At 45.1% G+C, this 21,843-nt stretch overlaps 2 protein-coding genes and 1 long non-coding RNA gene across 3 annotated transcripts in view; 1 reads left to right on the top strand and 2 right to left on the bottom strand.

Annotated features, from left to right (window-relative positions):
* The window catches only part of LOC310751837 (uncharacterized protein), a 20,324-nt gene extending 13,166 nt beyond the window's left edge, over window positions 1-7,158 (bottom strand). The window contains exon 1 of the mRNA XM_083591564.1: window positions 7,138-7,158. The gene's annotated coding sequence lies outside the window, so the exon portion shown is untranslated. The remainder of the gene's footprint in view (window positions 1-7,137) is intronic.
* LOC310752025 overlaps window positions 1-16,323 on the top strand; it is a 19,304-nt gene extending 2,981 nt beyond the window's left edge. Inside the window, exons 2-3 of the long non-coding RNA XR_014542800.1 lie at window positions 15,275-15,461; window positions 15,967-16,323. This is a non-coding gene — a long non-coding RNA (uncharacterized lncRNA). The remainder of the gene's footprint in view (window positions 1-15,274; window positions 15,462-15,966) is intronic.
* LOC310751785 (uncharacterized protein) lies at window positions 4,102-5,445 on the bottom strand. Its single transcript, XM_083591438.1, has one exon. It carries the CDS (start codon window positions 5,318-5,320, stop codon window positions 4,391-4,393), a length of 930 nt encoding a protein of 309 aa, XP_083447564.1. The 5' UTR covers window positions 5,321-5,445; the 3' UTR covers window positions 4,102-4,390.
* Window positions 16,324-21,843: the final 5,520 nt, after the last annotated feature.

The following is a 21,843-nucleotide window of genomic DNA, read 5'->3' on the forward strand; positions in this document are numbered from 1 at the left end:
CATCATGAGAATTTTAGGTTGTTAAGGGTGCTGAAAGTTGCTAGGAGGCCCCTATATCACTCAAAGAGCTACGATTTGCAGAGTTCCTGGGAAGGTAGATAAATTGGTAAAACTCTCTGGGAATGGTAGCTCTCCGAGGGGAGCAAGGACTTCCTAATGACAAACTACAGCTTCCAGGAACTGTAGGGTCGCCATATTTCCAAAGGTAAAAAACCTGACAAAAAAGGTTAGCCCCCCCCCCCAAATTTAACCCTACCAAACCCCCAGACATTTGCTTAAAATTGTAAAAATCCCCCTGGATGGGCATTTAGGCCCCCCAAATAAGACATGCCCAGGATTTCCCGGACGTAAGGCAATCCCACAAAGTGCAAATCAGACACACACACATGAATGAAGCAAAGCCCTGTTGCCTGCCCCTATGTGGTGATATACTGAACTGCAGGTGACAGCATCCTTGAGGAAGCACCTTCAGGCCCTGGGCTAAATCTGCCCACACAGACTGATTATTGAGCACTTCTGGGCTGGAAGGAGAAGAAGAGGGCTTCCTACTCAAGCTTGGAAAACATGGTTCTCCTGAGGTCTGGCGTATGCCTGTATCTCTGATTCTTCTTTGGCGTTGACTTCTACATGGTCCTACTTTGTCCTTTGATTCTCTTTTGTCCTATGAGCTCACTCAACAATCCTGCCGATGGATCTTTCTAAGAACATAAGAACAGCCTGGCTCTATTGGATCAGGTCAAGGATCAGCTTGGAGAAGAGAAGTGTGATGTCAGCACATGTCTCTCACATCAGATGCTTATCACTTTCATTTCCGGCCTCATCACCCCTGCCATTAACATGGCTTAACTTCAGGCAACAGTGGGGCTGATGGAGACATTGATAGCCTGTTCCTCCATAAGGTTGTCCAATTCTCTTTTAAAGCCATCCAAGTTGGTGGCCATCACTGCTCCTGGGAGAGTGAGTTGTACAGTTTAACTATGTGCAGTGTGAAGAAGGACTTCCTTTCATCTGCCCTGAATCTTTCAACATTCAGCTTTATTGGATTTCCACAAGTTTTGAGGAGTGGAATGGGGAGAACTTTTCCCTAACCACAACAGGGAGGAAGAGACAATTGGCTGGCTCTGCCTGTCATTAGCTCCAGTGGCATCTACTGCAAATCCAGCCTCACCTGTCCCAGTGAGCACAAGCCACCATGCAACTGAGCCATGTGAAAAATACAACTGCCACCCATGAAATAAATGTATTCTTAACTTAGGACCGCAAGGAACTGCCTTTTTAAAAAACTGGAACAGCAACATCCCAACTTTTGTTAACTAGGCTCTCTGCCATGACCTTGAAGAACCACCTTGACCACTGCTTATAGATCATTCCTAGTTGCCAACCAAGACAACAAATATACAGAAGATCTGACTTGGTGGAGTGGAGGTTCTGGTCAAGACTCAGTTCAGTAGTCATCTGCGAAAAGGATCCATCCCATTGTCTTTAAGAACATAGTTTCAGCAGATAGCTGTCCTTAACAACACCTTTCTATCCCCCCCCCCAAAAAAAAACCAGTTGTGTCTTCTACTATGCTCTTCCATTGGTCAAATGAATCACTGGCCCACCATATGTTGTTGCATTCCATTTTCCATCATTGCCATTGGTCATGCTGATTGGCAGTGGAGGCTGGTCTATTTGGGTGAATGGGACATTGACAACCTCAGTTTCCATTCAGCCAGCCCCCTCCCCCCCATGTCTGCCTACATATACAGGAGATTGCCTTGTGTGTAAGCTTCCTCCTCCTTAGTCTCTATGTTGTCCTGGAAAGAAGAGGGTGGGGGGAAATTTAGGTTGAATGGACTCTTCTTGCCATTGACTCTGGCTCCACCTACTGGTGTCCTTCCTGCCTTCTGCCCCACCAGTCCCATTCTAGGAGCTGTTTTTTTTTTAATGTTTATGTGATTGTGAAAGCTTTCACTCTACCATTATGGCTCCAGATAGCCTTGGGGCTTCTCTTGCCTTCAGAAAACAACAACAACGACAAATCTGGTGAGCTCTACACTCAGAGGAACATAGAGCCTTTCTTGTCTTCAGGGACCTTCAGAGAGAGAGGGGAAGGAAGGAAGGAAGGAAGGAAGGAAGGAAGGAAGGAAGGAAGGAAGGAAGGAAGGACTGAAATTGACTCATTTGTTAATTATTACACTCCATTTCTAGGATGCACAGCAGCTGAAGGAACAGCATCTCTGGAAGCAGACAGCATAATTGTAGGCAGAACATGGGACCTTAGCATGAGCTTATGCCTGTGACTTTTGGGCCCATTTCTAAGTACTCCAGTCCGTCTCACCGACGTGGGGTTTCGGGGCACAGTCCTTCAATGGTTGCACTCGTTCCATTCTGGTTGGGGACAGAGGGTGGCACTGGGGGGTGGGGAGCTGTCGTCGCACTACTCCTTGGTGTGTGGAGTACCGCAGGGCACAATTCTCTCCCCGGTGCATTTCAACATATTTATGCGCCCCCTTGTCCAGCTTGTCTGGAATTTTGGTTTGGATTGCCATCAGTATGCTGATGACACCCAACTCTATCTGTTGATGGACAGCCATGCCTGCTTGGCTCCAGACACATTGATCAGATGTTTGGAAGCTGTGGCTGGATGGCTACGTGGGAGCCTGTTGAAGTTAAATCCTTTGAAGACAGAGGTCCTTTGGCTGGGTTGACATGATTTGGGGTTGGGGGGCCAACTTCCATCCCTTGCAGGGGCACAATTAGTGCCAGCGCCTTCTGTCAAGAGTTTGGGTGTAATCTTTGACGCCTCCCTTTCTATGGAGGCGCAGATAACAGCTATGACAAAGGCGGCATTTTTTTCATCTCCACCGAGCTAAGCAGTTGGTCCCTTTATCTCTCTTGCCCTGACCTCGCCACTGTGATCCATGCAACGGTCACCTCCAGGCTTGACTATTGTAACTCACTCTACGTGGGGCTGCCCTTGAGACTGACCCAGAAACTCCAGCGGGTGCAGAATGCCGCGACGAGAATTCTTACGGGGTCCTTGCCGCGGCATCACATTCACCCAGTGCTATACCAGGTGCACTGGCTCCTGGTGGAGTATAGGGTCAGGTTTAAGGTCCTGGTTTTAACCTTTAAAGCCCTCGTACCTATGGGACCACCTCTCCTGGTATACCCCTCTGAGGACCTTGCAGTCTGCTAACAACAACAACTTGAAGATCCTGGGCCCCCAGGAAAATTAGACTTGCCTCAACTAGACCCAGGGCCTTTTCGGCCATGGTCCCAGCCTGGTGGAATGCTCTCCCACAAGAGACCAGGGCCCTGTGGGATTTGACATCTTTCCACGGGGCCTGTTCCTCCAGGCCTTTGGGTAGGATGCAGTTTGACTTACTTTCCTTTGTATAAAACAAGCCTGAAGGAGGCCCCCAACCCACTCACAGGTCCTTGTGGAAACAGTTGGCCCTGGCAAGTATTAACCACTCTCAATTCCAATCTGATAATTGCCACGTGCCTAGATTTTAACTTGTCTGAATTAATTTTAAGATGTATTTTACTTAATTGATGTCTGTTTTTATGCATATTGTGTTGTTTTTATGGTGTTAGCTGCTCTGAGCCTGGCCTCGGCCGGGGAGGGTGGGATACAAATAAATTATTATTATTATTGTTGTTGTTGTTTTTGCTATTATTATTATTATTCCACTAGAGATACTAGAGAGTGAATCTGGGACATTGCGCTTTCAGAGCCTGATCACTGAGTTGTGAGCTCTCCTTCCAGGATGATGCTTGGAAGTGACTGTGGGTCAATTTGAATATATATAGCTACCTTATACTGGGAAAGACTATGCGTTTGTGAGAGCTTACAGCTTACAGCCACCCACTGTGGATCCTAAGGGTCTTCAGAGCAGCATGAGCATAAGATCATAAGGACATAAAAAGAGCCTGCTGGATCAGGGGTTGGTTCTTTTTTTTTAAAAAAAGAAAACTTTGGTTGGGACAATTGTGGGACAACCTTAGTGGGAAGCAGTATACAAATTTTATAAAGCTGAACCTAAAAGAGGCATGTGGCAGATGGATTGTGATAATGGCAGAGGGGTGATGGAAGAAGACACGACAGATGTGTTGATTCTAAGTAAGCTTTATTTAATCCCTCGCATTAAGGGAGATTGAAACAAGGAAATCAGCAGCAGTGGGTGGATGAGGAAACTCTCATCCACCACAAACACATACACATTCATAAATTACATTGAAGAATAAGCCACACATTGAACATGCAAACATAAAATGCCATTGAATAATGGAAGGGCAAAGCAACATGCAGAAGTGTTTTGGGCTTAACATGATGTTGTCAGGACACTGATGTGAACTGGCAAAGTTAGCTTATCTTGGGTTGCTTGGCATATGTTGCATTTTACTTGATGCTTGGCATGGAGCAGGGCTGCTTTGTTTGCCCAATGCATGCTGGGACGACAATGGGGCACTTGGTCTGTGAGGATCCACCACCAGATCCACCGCTGCTGCAGCAGACAGCTCCGCCACTGCCGCTGCTGCAGCACACAGCTCCTCCTCCTCCACCACCACCACCACTGCTTCCTCCAGATACGACAATGGTTTTCCCACCTGATCCTCCACCTCCTCCACCTCCTCCACCAGATCCTCCTCCAATCACCTTAACCCCACCTGAGCCTCCACCCCCAGATGAGCTACAGCAAACTGCACCACCACCACCGCTGCCGCCAGAGGAGCTGCAACATACTCCACCACCAGATCCCCCACCACTTCCTCCACCTATGATGATGGTTTTCCCACCGGATCCTCCACCTCCTCCACCTCCTCCACCAGATCCTCCTCCAAGAACCTTAACCCCACCTGAGCTTCCACCACCAGACGAGCTGCAACAAACAGCACCACCGCCGCCGCCGCCAGACGAGCTGCAACATACTGCACCCCCACTGCCGCCGCTAGATCCTCCACCAATAACTACGGGGATCTTTTGCTGGCCCATGCCACCACCAGATCCACCTCCACTGCAGCACCCAGAAGACTGGCCACCACCGCCGGATGATCCACAGCATACTGCACCGCCGCCACTAGCTCCACAGCAAACCCCTCCAGATCCTCCGCCAATAACTATGGGGATCCTTTGCTGGCCACCTCCATATCCACCTCCATATCCACCTCCACCACAGCACCCAGAAGACTGGCCGCCTCCACTTGGAATAATGATGATTCCGCCGGACTGTCCGCCGCCTCCGCCGCCTCCACTGCAGCAGCAGCAGCCTCCTCCTCCTCCACCGCCAGATCCTCCGCAGCTGCCTCCTCCTCCGCGGATTTGCATCATCCCACCGCCACCGCCACCGCCGCAGCAGCCACCAGATCCTCCTCCGCCTCTTCCGCAGCAGGATGAGCTTTGGCTTTGGCCTCCGCCTCCGCCTCTTCCACAGCAGGATGAGCTTTGGCTTTGGCCTCCGCCTCCGCCGCCGCAGCCACCGCCGCCGCCACCGCTGCCGCCCCCTGAACCGCCGCAACAGCCCCCGCTTTGTCTTTGTTGGCTCATCTTTCGGCTTCGGTGTGGCAGTTGTTTCTGTGAATTAAGCCTGAAACAAGGCAAAGAATGGTTATGACACACTGATGACTGCGGTGCTCGTTTCTGAAAGGGCCTAGTGGTCCTCAGGGTGGTCACTGAGGCTGCAGCATCAGGTGGTGGTCACTTGTGCTGGATCCCATGACTGAATAATATATATAGCTCAGGACCAGTTTCCTTGTGAGATTCCCTCTGTATATATCCACTCAACAGCTTTGATCTGTGAAGCTGGCACTGTTCCAGGTACCATATAATACTCATTGCACATTTGTAAGAAATGGGGTTTTCCCCCCAGTTGATATCAGATGAGCATCCTCACTGTAGTATAGTCTGCCCCTGCCTTAAATGTCATTGTTTAAGCCAGCCTATCCTGAAGCATAGAAGATTGGCGTGTGTTTTAATCTGGATTTAGTTTACCCATTATTATTTTATTATTCTTCAAATGTTTTTTAAATGTTTTTTAACAGATTCCCCCCCCCCCATAGCTTTACTGTTTCATTCTTTTTGTAAACGTCTTTTTTGTAAATGATAAAATGGTATGTAAATTTTGTGAGCTAGGGATAGATGGACGAGTGGATTGATATGATTCCACCTGTCATGTAAGCATATGTAGGCAGTGCAAAATCAATCAATCAATCTCACACATTTTTAAAAAATCAGCATGTCAGGGTGGAAGGTTCTAATTAACTCCCTGGCCTGCTATGTTTCTCTGATTTTATTGTCCTAGATCACTGCTGCATTTTCCCCTCTTTTGTAGAGTTTTATCAACATTCTGATATTTTGTTTAAAAATATATACTAAGGGTTCAAAACATTTTTTTGCCATTGGTATTGTTATTTTCTGTGCAACCTACTTGAAAGGCAATGTCTAAATTAAATGATTTTTTATAGCGGAGGATCCTTTCATTAGGTGATCTTGCTCTGGTGCTTTGAAATGGGGCAACCAGTGACTGATTGACCGCCTCCAGAATCCCTAGCTTCATCTCTCTGTTTTCTGTACTTTCTGCCTAGAATCTGTTCCCTCAGTGCTACCTGGTTGGCTGCCAGCTAGCAAGCCAAACCATATATCTGGTGTAGATATGGAGGACAGATAATATGAATGACATGACTCCCCTGCACCAGCTAAGCAGGTCTGGCCCTGCAAGCAGGGCATGGATGCATAAGGCTTTTTCTGGGAACAATTCCTCAGTGAACCTTTGTCTGACAGATTTATCCCTTGATAATCATAAAGGATTAAGGTGCCTCTTGGAACAGGTTTAGGTAAGGATGCAATCTCTGGCTTAGCTGCAGCTATCATTCAAGCATTGCTGTTGGGGAGGACACACCAGTTCATTTGCTGTGACCTCAGCTGCTCAGGTACCATCACCCATTCCCGAATGGTTCTCCATTCCTCGTTTACATCTATAAGAATGCCCCTCTCCCTCCATTGAATGCAAGGAATTGCACACTGTATCAAGAAGTCAAATCAACCCTTTGCAGCCTCCTAACCAAATAGCATTATCATTGCATCAGTGCATAGCTGAAGATGTTTCCATCCATTCAAGGGAAGGAGGATTATCTGAGCATTGGACTTACCTTGTTTAGCAGATGTGCTGGAATGATGGAGAAGTCTCAATGGATTCGAATGATGAGCTTGGGGACCAGAGATCCTCTTTATACCCATCTTCTGGCCACTCCTATGGGAAGTGAGGCACCCCAGGAATGGTGAGTGACATAGTTACAATCTCCCTGAACAGGTGGCCTCGTCCAGCCCAAGATGCCTGACAAGTCATATGAGATCCATATCTCACTTTTGTATCACTAGTTATTTTATGGAATGTAAACAGCTTAATGAAGGTGCTCCACCTAATGAGTAAGTTCCTGCTTTGTAGCGGTGCCTCACCTATTTGTGGGGGCTCTTGATGGGTGACATATGTAAGGATGGGCTTTTTTAAGGGGAGTTGGTGGCTCCTGATAGGCAAATCAGTTTATATCCAGTCCAAATTATGATTGCACTTATTTACCCAGAAGCTGAGAGACACTGGTTGTGTAGTGCTTAGAACGTTAGACTAGAACCTGGGTTCAAATCCCCTTTTGGCGATGAAGCTCACTGTTGTGAGCTTGGGCCAGCCGCTGCCTCTCAGCCTAACTTACCTCACAGGATTGTTGTGGGGATGAGTTGAGGAGGGGGAGAACTATGTATACTACGGTACCTTGAGTTCCTGGAGATAAAGGAAGGATTCAGTATGTCAGTCAATCAAGTCTCTTCCCTGCTATTTTTATATTTATCCAGCTAAGTTCTACCTAGAGTCAATCTACTGAAAACAGAGGATTTAAATTCATTGTAAATAGGACAAGCACTGCATTCTCTGTCCCGACAACTGCAATCTGTTTCTACATGCACACACCAGGCTGTGTGAAAGAGTGTACACTTGTTAATTTGTACCACTCAACAATTGTGTACATTGATACATTGACTGTACAATAGGTGAATATTACATTCAAATAATTTTGTGAATGTAGAGACTGTTTGTGTACACGGGTCCAGAGATTGTACAGTTGTTGAGGGTAATGTGTGGACACCCCATATCACCTCAGTTTTTGAGCAGGGCTGGCCTTGCGGCTCCAACATAATTCCAAGAAAATAGTAAAAATAAATAGACATTGCCAATTTTGTGGGATTATTTTCTAGCTTTGGCGATTTATAATATAGTATGAAACTAATGTGAGATAATATGAACCTACTGTTAAATGGAGTATTTTTTTTAAGGACTGTGCACATACACACACATACACAAACACCCTGGTACAACTTGCAGCCTGATTTAGGGCTTTGGAGTGGCCCCAATCTGAACCAGGGCAATCTGGGGCGGACCTGATCCAGATCCAGATCTCAGACCAGACACAAACTGGGAGTCTTTCACAGTCTTTAATTTGGGTTTAACTCCCTAATTAAACATGTGAGCAGACAGGCACAGCCTGCTCCTTGATATCTGACCCCCTTGCAGTTTTAAAGCCCTGGATCACTCCAGCTGGACATGATCTGAACCAGGGTGATCTGTGGTTTCCTCAGCCTGCTCTAGCTGAATCCCATGTTGACCCAAGTTGATCCAATTCAGTTCGAGATCTGGGATCACAGTCACACATTAATGCTTTTGAATAACAGTTGCTCAAAATCACAGGAGGGGAGAGTGTTGTTGCATTCATGTTAATCTTCCACAAAACAAAAAGGGAACGCGGTAAGAGGATAGGACATTGAGTTTTTGCTTACATTATTCACATTGTCATCAAAGATATATGTATTTTGCTCATTGCATGTTCCCCAAGCATATTTTCCAAAGATTAATGGGATATGTAGAAAGTTAATTTGGGATAATGGTCCGCTTCCTTTTGATTTGAGAGAATGCAGCTGCCAGTAACAGAAGGAGGTTATTCCAGACATTGCTTTATATTTTATTAGTTTAGCCAGTGTGGTGTAGTGGTTGGAGTGTCGGAGTAGGACCTGGGAGACCAGGGTTCAAGTCCCCACTCAGTCATCAAGCTCATCACTCGAAGGGTTGTTGTGATTATAAAATGGGGATGGGGAGAACTACAATACAACCTTGGGCTCTTGGGAGGAGAAGTGGGATGTGTAGTTGAGCTCGTGTCTACCTTTCACAGCACGAAAAAGTGAACACGGGGAAGAGACTGGGACATTGAGTTTTTGATAACATTATTCACATTGCTACAGATAATATGTGTACTTTGTGGTATTGCATTGCATGTTTCCCAAGCATATTTTCAAAAGATTAATATTTAGGAAGATAGTTTGGGATAATTGTCAACTTTGTTTTTTATTTAGGAGAGTGCAGCTGCCCATTTAAGAAGGCAGTTATTCCAGACATTATTTTATAGTTTATTAGTTTATTCAATGTGGTGTATTGATTAGAGTGTTGGACTAGGACCTAGGAAACCAGGGTTCAAATCCTCATTCAGTCATCAAGCTCACTGGGTGATCTCGGGCCAATCATTCATTCTTAGCCTAGACTTCTTCACAATGTTGTTGTGAGGGTATATATACCACCTTGAGCTCTTGGAGGAAAAGCGGGATATAAATGCAATAGATAAACAAACAATGAATAAAATGAATGAATGAATGAATGAACGAATGAATAACACAAAGCATATCTTTCAGCACATACAGATGATTGGCAAGTTTCTTCTTCTATGAATAACCCAACTTGGGTAACTGTAAAGATGGTTTATTTAAATCCCCTCTTTGGATGACTTTTATTGGGTTCTACAAAACAAGGGACCTCCAACACGTTCAGTTTTAGCAACTAGAGAGATATGGAGTATATTGTCTCAGCAGTTACAATTTGGCCCAAATAGTCATGCTAAATTTACTTCATTCTGTAATCCAGATTTGAAGATAAAGAGGTGTGGAAGAAACGGACCGAATATGAGATGCATACATTAGATCACCTGTTTAGATGGAGAATTATTGCCTTTTCCTATTTTGCGGCTTAAATATAAATGACAGGTGAGTGAAAAATTCAATTGCCAACATCTGCTGGGGTCTATTTATGGTCTATCTGCTTTAAAACCTTCACCACCTCACACTGTATTGGGGGGAATTATTGGATCCTTTTAGAATGCTAAATCCACATCTGTAGTTTATGAATGCTTTATGAATCTTTTAAAGATTCATGTTCAGGAACTCAGAGAGGCATGGAATTATAATGTGCCACACAGCCTAAACAATGGAAAATTGCTTTGGAATCTGAAGTATTTAAATTGTGTTTGATGCAGCAAAATTTAACATTATGAGTATGTTACTCCAAAATGTTTGTATAAAAAGTATAGAGGTTGTCACTTCTATACTGTCATCTTGGGGAGATGGGTCCTAGGACAGAAAGGAAGGGTAGGGTGTTTCCTTAAAAAACACACACACACCAGTGGATATGGAGCCGTCTGAGTTTGTGGCATGTAGGAACCATCTAAATGACTGGTGGTGAGCATCAAACTCAGGGACCAAATGTGGGCCACAAAGACCTCTCTATGTGGCTCTCAGGACTCTTCCCAGGCCACACCTTTTATTCAGTGTTTTTTCCTAGTTGTGATGTGTCCTTGAACTCTGATCATGCCCTTTTACTAGCCGCAATGGAGGGTAGAGAGGGGCAAGTGGAAGTGTTTCGGTAGAAAGCAGCTGAGAACACAAAGATAAAATCCGTATTTCTTCCTCTGTCCACTTTTACCTCTGAGCCTGCTTCCAACTGACAAGTGGCCCCTGAAAGATTGCCTGGAAAGAGCAATGTTCTAAATATCTCATTCGTATATCTATATATCCTTATCTATATCTCTCTAGATATCATCTATATGATTGAGAGTGTTATAAAATCAACAAAGAGCGGTTCACCCAAGCTTGTTCTCTCTCCCTCTCTAAGGTAAAGGTAAAAGGTAAAGGACCCCTGGACGTTAAGTCCAATCAAAGGCGACTATGGGGTTGCGGCTCTCATCTCACTTTTCAGGCCAAGGGAGCCAGTGTTTGTCCACAGAAAGCTTTTCCAGGTCATATGGCCAGCATGACTAAACTGCTACTGGCGCACAGAGGACCGTGAGAAGTGCCAGAGCACACGGAAATGCCGTTTACCTTCCTGCCACAGCTGTATCTATTTATCTACTTGCACTGGCATGCTTTTGAACTGCTAGATGGGCAGAAGCTGGGACAGAGCAATGGGAGCTCACCCCGTCATGTGGCCAACCTTCCGATCTATCTAGATCTAGATCTAGATAGATCTAGATCTAGATCTAGATCTATCTATCTATCTATCTATCTATCTATCTATCTATCTATATCTATCTATCATCTATCTATATCTATCTATATCTATCTATCTATCATCTATCATCTATCTATCTATCATCTATCTATATCTATCTATCTATCTATCTATCTATCTATCTATCTATCTATCTATCTATCTCTATCTATCTATCATCTATCTATCATCATCTATCTATCATCATCTATCTATCTATCTATCTATCTATCTATCTATCTATCTATCATCTATCTATCTATATCTATCTATCTATCTATCTTCTATCTATTTATCTGTATGTGAAGTTTTAAATTCTTATAGCAAAATGTCTCAGTTTCCACCTTCATCAGTGATTAGGTGATTAAGTGATTAAGTGATTAAGTCTTAGCAATTGACTCCATCCTCCAGGAATGATGGCTAAATAATGATCAGCACTTGCAGCCTGAACTTTGGAAAAAGAGGGAGTGATAAATCTTAAGGCAATCTAGAGCTACATGGAGTAGACTTGCCCTGCCACATTTAGGGAAGCCTTTCTGATGGTTTCTCCTTCCCTTGAAATGCCTTGGATCTTTGTTGCTTTTGGTTAAGTTCAGTCTCAACCCGGTCTCACCATCAACTTGGCTCATTGCATGATTGAATGTGTGAAACAACTTCTGTCTCTCAGCAATGTGTCTGGTGAAGGCAACAAGTGGAGGACAACCCACACTGGAACTTGAATTATGACCTACATAGGTGCTTTGCCCACACATAGATGCAGAGAATGAAGACACAAAACAACAGTGCATGATTTAAATATGGGCCACAAATTCATAAGCCTGATATGCAGCATTCTTGACTAGTTCAAAGCAAAATTCCCAAACTTAAAGCAGGTATGAATGCACCCAAGGAGGAAAAGTCAATCAAAAGAATCACAGGAGCGGGAATAACTTTCCTCCAAGGATCAAAGAAAGCTGCTTTAAAGAGTCAGATCAATGGTCCATCTAGCTCAGTACAGTGGTACCTCGGGTTACAGATGATTCAGGTTACAGACGCTTCAGGTTACAGACTCCGCTAACCCAGAAATAGTACCTCGGGTTAAGAACTTTGCTTCAGGATGAGAAAAGAAATTGCATGGCGGCAGCACAGCAGCAGTGGAAGGCCCCATTAGCTAAAGTGGTACCTCAGGTTAAGAACAGTTTCACGTTAAGAACAGACCTCCAGAACGAATTAAGTTCTTAACCTGAGGTACCACTGTATTGTTTACACCAGTGATGCCAAACTTGGCCTTCCAGGTGTTTGGGGACTACAACTCCCATCCTCCCTAGCTAACAGAACCAGTGGTCAGGGTTGATGGGACTTGTACTGTAGTCCCAAAACAGCTGGAGGGCCAAGTTTGGCCATCACTGGTTTGGCCATCACACAGATCAACAGCATCTCACAATGTTTCAGGTATGGGGTATTCCCATACCTCAAGCAGGTATACCATAAAACAGTGGTAGCCAATGTTGTGTCTACCAGATGCCCATGGACTACAACTCCTACCGTCTTGACTGATGACCATCCTGGTTGGGGACGGATGAAGTTTGTAGCCCCTGCCAAATGGGGTTGGTTTGCGTACACCATGCTTTTCCACTCTGATGTACTCTGGGGTTGGCCATGGTCTTCCTGGGACTTTCCTTCAATTGACACTAAACCTGCTCAAGCCAGGATGTTGGACTGGGAATTGGGAACTGGGAATCCAGAGTTGTAATCCCCACTCAGTTATGAAGCTCACTGAGTGACCTTGAGCCAGTCATCCTCTTTCATGGCTATTAGCTATGATGGCCAAGGTCCTCTTTCATGGTTGGAGGCAGTAATGCTTCTGAAAACCAGCTGCTGGAAACTGCGGGAGGGGAGACAGCTCTTATGTTCAGGTCCTGATTTGTGAGCTTCCTGATGGGTCATCCGGTTGGCCACTGTGTAAATAGGATGCTGGACTAGATGGGCCTCTGGGTTGCTCCCGTAGGCTGTTGTTGCTCTTGCTGCTGCTGTTACAATTTATTACATGCCCTTTACTGTAAGGTCCCAAGGCAAATTACAACAATTAAAATACCACACTAATACTAATATATAATATCACAAAATATTAAAACCTCTGAAAAATGGCAAAAGTAAGTTGGGTCTTGAAAATATACATTTTCAAGCATAATCCTACAACATAATATTGTTGAATGAAGGCAGCAAAAGGGTTGAGAGAACTGATTCGGGGGATGTGGGATTATGACAGAGGCAACAGAGCAGGCACCAAACCACATATTGACCAGGTCTTTTTTAAAATACAGTGATACCTTGGGTTAAGAACTTTATTCGTTCTGGAGGTCTGAAACTGTTCTTAACCTGAGGTACCGCTTTAGCTAATGGGGCCTCCCGCTGCCGCTGCGCGATTTCTGTTCTCATCCTGAAGCAAAGTTCTTAACCGGAGGTACTATTTCTGGGTTAGCGGAGTCTGTAACCTGAAGCGTATGTAACCTGAGGTACCACTGTAGTGATGGGCAAAAAATTATAGGAGTGCTCTCCATTTGAAAGGCAAAGTCAAATGCATGAATGGAAAGCTGAGCAACAGCCAATTACAAGTCCCCAGCTGTTTAGAGATAAGCATCTTCTCCCTGTATTCTTAACTATCAGGAAGAACTTCCTCAACCACATTAAAAAAAACCAACAACACTTCTTGTATCTCGGACAGTTGCACCACTTGAAATCTCAGTGTAAGCTTCTGAGAACAGGGAGCTGCCTTATTTATTTGTTATCATGTTTATTTTAACTCCTCCACCGCCTCTTCCATTGGATTCCTTACCACTCCTTACCATGGTAGATTGCAAGATTTTAAAAACACAGGATTAGAATCAGTTAAAGGAATATACAATCAGAAGGATGGAGTGGGTCACATATCTAATTTGGATGGCTTTTGAAAAGGATCCAGAAAATCTGTGGTACATAAAGCTATCAATGAAGACTGCCAACATAGCATATGTTTACAGACTGAGAGTTGTCACATGATTCATGAGTAAGGAAAGTGTCTTTTAATAATAATAGTAATAATAATAATAATAATAATAATAATAATAATAATAATAATAATAAATTTATACCCCACCCATCTGGCTGGGTCCCCCCAGCCACTCTGGGAGGCTTCCAACAAAACACTAAAATACAATAACCCGGTCTAAGAGGCCAGAGTAAATAAAGTCTCCCTCTTGACCCTTCTCACTTTTGGAAACAATATGGCCCTCTGGCTCCTGGTGCTATTCCCCTCCCCTCCCTTCCCTTGCCATGTGATGCCTTGCCTGTACTCCCCATGACAATGACCTTGGACTGTATTGCATCTCAAACTCTGCCTTCCTTGGCAAGCTTTTTGCTAAGAGGTTTATACTTTCTCTTAGATTGGGAGACTAGCCCCTAAGTAGATCCATGGGCATGTGGCATTCTCCCCACTCTGGATGGTTCTATTAGGCAGCACAGCACTCTTCCACTCAGAACTGGTTGGTGGCTCTTATGACTGGTGCCAAACAGCTTTCACTTCAAATTCCAAGAGTGCCTGAGCTTTGTAGGAAATATAAAGTGGTGGCCTATTACTGGGGCTCCACAGAGTCCTCACCATCAGTGGGCCCTAGCAGGTACCTGAGAATGCTGGGTACTGATGGTTCTAACTCTGTAGCTCACTATGTGAGTCCTTCAGAATGTGCCATGACTTGTATAGGCTTGGCCTGACTGCTGTGTAAATCACAATAGAACCCTTTTTTTAGGAGGCAGCGTGACAGCAACAATGCACTGGCCACCATGTCACTCAGTACCTTGTCACACTTAGACTTGTCACTTGTTTTAATGTAGCATGAGGCTCCATAGACTGGAGCAAGCTTGGTCAGATCATCATCCGGATGATGTCCAGGTGCATTATGCATCTGAACAAGCAGGTTGAGGCCAAGTGTCAATGGGCAGACATAGTTCAATTCGTGAGAACCTCCAGTTTAAAAGAACCCAGCGAAGAAGAACGATGGAAGAGCTCTCTCTGCTCTGAGACTTGGTGATAGACCATAGCTTAGTGATAAAGCATCTACTTTGCTTGAAGGAGATTCCAAGTTCCATCTCTGGTGTGTTCAGGTAGGTCTTCAACCCTGAAGAGTTACTGCTGGTCAGCAAAGAAAGTAACAAGTAGATTAACTAATTGTCTGGTCCAGTGAAAGACAGATTCCTGTGTGACCTAGTAGCCAGCTGGGACTGAAGGGCATTGGAACTCCAGTTGGATTCTGGTTGGTCAGGAGAGCAATCTGTGGCTATCCAGATGTTACTCCTAATTCCCATCATCCCTGACCATTGACTGTGCTCTTTTGGGGTGATGGGAGCTGGAATTCAAATCTTCTGCATGGCACCCCATTAGCCACCACTGTTCTAATCACTAAACCAATTTTTAAGTGTTTTATGTGCTGCTCTGCTGAAGGAATAAGGTGCCTTGATTTAAAAAAAAAAAATTAAAATAAACTGGGTGTAGGTCTACCCATGCATTTCTTTCTACTGACTCATTTTCAACAGTGAAAATGCTTTTAATTCAGGCAAGATCTCATTTCTTTCTTTACAACTTTCATCTCTGTTATGTTGGTTGGGTAAGGGCAGGATTGCTTAACTTCCACTTCAAGGGCCTGATCCACCATGCTTCCTGGGGCTGATGAAAGTTACAATCCAGTAACATCTAGAGGAACAAGAAGTTCCCCACACCTGACCTACATCGAACTCCTACAATTTTTCACACAGATTATCAGATTGGCTACTTTGAGTGCCCAATCAGAAAGCTTGGGCATATCTACGTGTAATAAATGAATTGACGTTTGTTTGCTTGTTTGTATGTCATGGATCCTAAGTCATTTTTGTGTGATATGTTACTTTTCCGTAAACAGCACTGTGGACCTTTATGAAATCTTTAAACCACCCTTCATCAAACAAACAAACAAACAAATAAATAAACAAACACTTCTCTCTGCCTGGAATGACTTATTGAAGCAACAGTTCTTCATTGCCATTGCCATCTGCAGTTCTGTGTTTTCCCACAATGGGGCAGTCACACACACACACACACAAACAGAGACACAAACATACACTTGAATGCTTCCCTTTATGTATCTGAAACAACACTACCCAATCCCACGGCCTCCCCCCGGAGGGTGCTACCACCAGAGGCGTACCTAGGCTCCCTTGAAACCTCTACAAGGAGGTGTGCTGGTACCCTCCATTCCCCACTGGTCCCTTGCACCCTTGGCAAGGCTCTCTCCATCTTCCTTAATGATTTTTGCACCCCCTGGACCTGTGACCTTGGTGGGGGCCAACTTGGCCAATCCCTCAGTATGCCCCTAGCTACCAGCTACTCTGGGAACCACCAGTTGGTGAAGAGTTAGAGGAGGGTCAGAACTTTCTTCATTCATTAAGAAACCTGCCTTCTGCAGTTCTTTGGTTTTCCACATGAGGCAGTGACACACAGAGGGGGTGAGATGGGGGGAGATTAATGCCTCTCATTATGTATCTGAAGCAACACTACCCAGCGCTACCCAAGCATCTTCATTGTTAGGGGAACCCAAAGGTCTGGATAAGTGCCCAAAAAACTTTAGAAGAAAAAGGGGGGACCCAAAGAAAAAACCCAGAAAAAAATACATTAAAAAAAAATGCAGAGAGGATTGCAAATGCCCTGCAGGTGTGAATACTATCAGTTGAAGTGTGAGAGAGAAAAGAAATAATGGATAGATGGGAGAAGAAAATGGAATTTCCTGCATGAGATCATGGCTGGCAGGCATCCTGAACAGGAATGATCCACAGAGCAAGTTTTTGTTGCTGTTCCTGCCAGGGATGGAGGACATTTTTTGAAGCAACCAGATCAAGTCTGTCAGTCCTGGGTATGTACAGTGGTACCTCGGGTTAAGTACTTAATTCGTCCCGGAGGTCCGTACTTAACCTGAAACTGTTCTTAACCTGAAGCACCACTTTAGCTAATGGGGCCTCCTGCTGCTGCCGCACTGCCGGAGCCCGATTTCTGTTCTTATCCTGAAGCAAAGTTCTTAACCTGAAGCACTATTTCTGGGTTAGCGGAGTCTGTAACCTGAAGTGTATGTAACTTGAAGTGTATGTAACCTGAGGTACCACTGTACATGGATCAGAAGCTTCATGTTAACTGGGTTCAACACTTTTCTGAAGCCCCATCCTGAAAGCAGTAGCATGTTCAGAGTGATGAGAGTTATTTTTGTTGTTGTTTAGTCGTTTAGTCGTGTCCGACTCTTCGTGACACCCTGGACCAGAGCACGCCAGGCACTTCTGTCTTCCACTGCCTCCCGCAGTTTGATCAAACTCATGCTGGTAGCTTCAAGAACACCATCCAACCATCTCATCCTCTGTCGTCCCCTTTTCCTTGTGCCCTCCATCTTTCCCAACATCAGGGTCTTTTCCAGGGAGTCTTCTCTTCTCATGAGGTGGCCAAGGTATTGGAGCCTCAGCTTCAGGATCTGTCCTTCCAGTGAGCACTCAGGGCTGATTTCCTTCAGAATGGAGAGGTTTGATCTTCTTGCAGTCCATGGGACTCTCCAGAGTCTCCTCCAGCACCAGAATTCAAAAGCATCAATTCTTCGGCGATCAGCCTTCTTTATGGTCCAGCTCTCACTTCCATACATCACTACTGGGAAAACCATAGCTTTTACTATACGGACCTTTGTTGGCAAGGTGATGTAAGCTTCATGTTAACTGGGTTCAACACTTTTCTGAAGCCCCATCCTGAGAGCAGTCGCATGTTCAGAGTGATGAGAGTTATTAGGAGGCCCCTGTTTGCCTCACGGAACTATGATTCCCAGAGCTCCTGGGAAGATGGACTGATTGTTAAACCACTCTGCCAATGCTAGTCCTATGAGGGGAGCAGGGATCTCCCAATGGCAAACTGCGGCTCCCAAGATTCTTTGGTAGAAGGCATGACTGTTTAAAGTGGTATGATACAGTGCAGGTGGGCAACTGAATTTTAGGAATGGAGATTCATTTCAAACAACTGCCTGCGGAAATGCATGTTTTACACAGAAATTGTGGCAAAAATGCTTATTATGGGAAGATGTACAAAATCATACAAAAATGAGTATTTTAGGGTAAGGTGCATACAGTTGAAATGAATGTTTATATATACAGAAAGTGGGATTGATTGATTGAGTGATTGGATGGAATGGTTTATGAGTGAACATATCTGAAATTAACATTTCCTGATTTTTTTGCTCTTTGTACAGAGATTTGCATAAAGAGTTAATCTTCCCACTGTAATGATTTCATCTGGAGCATACATCTATGGAAAGCTGTGTGGTTTTCATAAACTCGAATTGGATAATTAATTTATTTCGACAGCCGTCTGTCACAGTAACTTGAGTGTCCTGGATTCCTTAAGAGGGTTGCTAGCAGCAGGTTTTAATTTAAGTACTATTACTGTGTGAAATGTTGCCTCCTTGGCCACACCTATCAAATAGCATGATTACTTAGATCAGGAGTGAAGAATTGGATCCATCCTTCAGGCCGGAGCCTTAATCCCCCTGTCCATGCAGGCCAACTTTAGCAGGTGGGTGTGGCTGCTGCCATGAAGCTACAGGGGCTATCACTCAAGGGTAGATCATTTGCTTTCAATGCAGAACATCCTGGGTTCAGTTCTGGGGAAACAGTTCTGTCTGCAAACCTGGAAAACTAGACCATGAGGACAGTACTGAGCTAGATGGACCAAGGGCATGACTCAGTATAACACAGCTTCTTTTGTTCAAAAAGCCTTGCTGTTGGTGCCAATCAACCGATCAGCAGTTACAGAGTAGGGCTGCCATATTTGGAAGAGCAAAAAAAGAGGACATGTTATGTACTGAGTTGAATAGGATCCAAACTGCAGCAGTCTGATTGGTCCTAGAACAATGCAGCAGTATGATTGGTTGGCAGGAACCACCCAATCATGCTCCAGATAGAAGTGAATCCACAACCTGATTGGCTTACAGTAGAATTCTGGAATTAGCCAATCATGTGCAGCCCATTGTGTAAATAATGTATATAAAGCAGATGCTTTGAGGGGACTTTCATTCATTCCTCCTCACCACTACGAGCTGAATAAAGGGCATGAAATCACTTTGCGACTCTGAGTATATTTCAGGACACATCTGCCAACTTCTGCTTTGAACTATGGATTGCTGTGACGACTTTCATTTTAAATACCCCTACTGTCAGGGAATGGGCTGAAGAGGGGGGCTGGGAATTGTCCCCTCAGCTTCTTTCAGAAGAGGAAGGTGAGTGGGAAGATTCACACACACCCCTTTCTCCATCAGCTTCAAGAGGAGAAGGAGAGAGGGTTGGTTTACAACTGTATGAAGAACTGCCAAGCAGGGCTGTCTTAAGCATATTCAGCACCGGGGTGCAAAGATCCCCCCGGCGCCACCGCCCCAGGTTGCCCAGTCCCAGGTGCTCAGGAGAGCGGAGCTGGCCAGCCTCCTCAGCATCTCACTGGCTTGGTAGCCTCCAAACTTGCAGCGCAGAGCCGGCCGCAGCAGAAGAGTCGGCTACAGCGCTCTGACCGACAGGTGGGCTCTTCCCCGGACTCAACTCTCGGACCCCGGACTCTCGGCTTGGCACCGCAAGAGCCTGGTGCCCGGGTGCCCCACACCCCTAGCGCCTATGGGTAAGACTGCCCTGCTACCAAGCTACAAGATAGTGAGAGTGAGGGGGAAAGTTGGAAAGCAGCCAGCAGACACATTCTTAGAGAGTTTGGAAACTCCTCCTTCTCCAAGGACTCACCGATCACTCAGAATTCAAGAACAAAGGACGCTGCGGAGTTTGCGTCCTGTGGCGTCCCATAGAATCACAGACTGTTGTTGGAGAAGGAAAGGGAGGGGCTCAGAGTGAGCAACATCCTGATGGCGTTCAAGACTAGATTCTTTGTTCTGATCCACAGTTACTGAATGAAACCATAAATACGAACTTCCTTGTTCCTTTTTTGATCCTGGAGGCTGCTGGGATGAGGAGAAAATCCCTCAAGCCTGACACCTACTACCTGATACCTCAGGTTACAGATGCTTCAGGTTACAGACTCTGCTAACCCAGATATAGTACCTCGGGTTAAGAACTTTGCTTCAGGATGAGAACAGAAATCGTGTGGCTGCAGCACAGCCGCAGCGGGAGGCCCCGTTAGCTAAAGTGGTACCTCAGGTTAAGAACAGTTTCAGGTTAAGAATGGACCTCCAGAATGAATTAAGTTCTTAACCTGAGGTACCACTGTATATGTAGGCTATAGAAGCTGTGATATATTGGAAGTAGCAATGTTATTAACTTCAAAGAGCCTGCCAGAGTAGAGTCGCAGGTGCCACAACTACAAATGTTCATGTGACCACGACACTGGCCTACAGCCGCTGCTCTCATTGGCCCCGTTCCATTCATGAAAAATGGTCAGGGGTAGAAGCATGGCACATGGGGCTTTTACAATTGTTTTTATTTTAAAAAATCTTGGGTTACTATAAGCCAAGCAAACAAACCAGAAACCCCGGACATTTTGCCAATTTTTTTAAAAATCTGCCTGGACAGAAATTTTAATCCTGAAATGCAGTGATACCTCGGGTTAAGTACTTAATTCATTCCGGAGTTCCATTCTTAACCTGAAACTGTTCTTAACCTTTAGCTAATGGAGTCTCCTGCTGCTGTCGCGCTGCCGGAGCATGATTTCTGTTCTCATCCTGAAGAAAAGTTCTTAACCTGAAGCACTGTTTCTGGGTTAGCGGAGTCTATAACCTGAAGCGTATGTAACCTGAGGTACCACTGTAGAGGACGTGTCCGGGGGAAACAGGATATGTGGCAGCTCTTTGAAGTCCATTTGCAGGTGTGGTTTTGATTCAAATAGCAGCTGCAAATGGCCATTTCTCCCCGCTGCAAAGAGTGCGTAGAGAGGGCTAAATTTTCAGACTTGACTTAAATCTATACTGTGGATGCAACTGAACAGTGGTTTTTATTGACTGTGTTGATGAGCTGATCAGCATTGGCTGCAAACTCCAATTGACTGCAGTAGTAAGTGCCCAGGAGCTTGCTGTTGACACTGGTCATCTGGTTGGTGCTGTCAGAGAGCCCTGCTTTTGAAGCAAGCTCAGGGAGCTCATGTGAGGACTCCTGATTATTCCTAGGCAACCATGTCTTTGCCTGTGCCACCTCTGATATCACATATGAAGGCAGGTGTGGGTGTGGCTTAGAGATAATCATCATAATATTTTATACCCCGCTCATCTGGCTGGGTTTCCCCAGCCACTCTGGGCGGCTTCCAGCAGAACATTAAAATACAATGATTCATCAAATATTAAAAGCTTTCTTAAACAGGGCTGCCTTCAGATGTCTTCTAAAAGTCAGATAGGTAAAGGTACCCCTGCCCGTACGGGCCAGTCCTGTCCGACTCTAGGGTTGCGCGCTCATCTCGCTCAAGAGGCCGGGAGCCAGCGCTGTCCAGAGACCCTTCCGGGTCACGTGG

The sequence above is a fragment of the Podarcis filfolensis genome (genome assembly GCF_964270895.1).
Source record: "Podarcis filfolensis genome assembly, chromosome: 16".
In the NCBI taxonomy this organism is placed as follows: Eukaryota; Metazoa; Chordata; class Lepidosauria; order Squamata; family Lacertidae; genus Podarcis; species Podarcis filfolensis.

Bases quoted from the DNA above. Each gene is read 5' to 3' on its own strand.
- LOC310751785 (XM_083591438.1), bottom strand. From the start codon at position 5,320: ATGATGCAAATCCGCGGAGGAGGAGGCAGCTGCGGAGGATCTGGCGGT.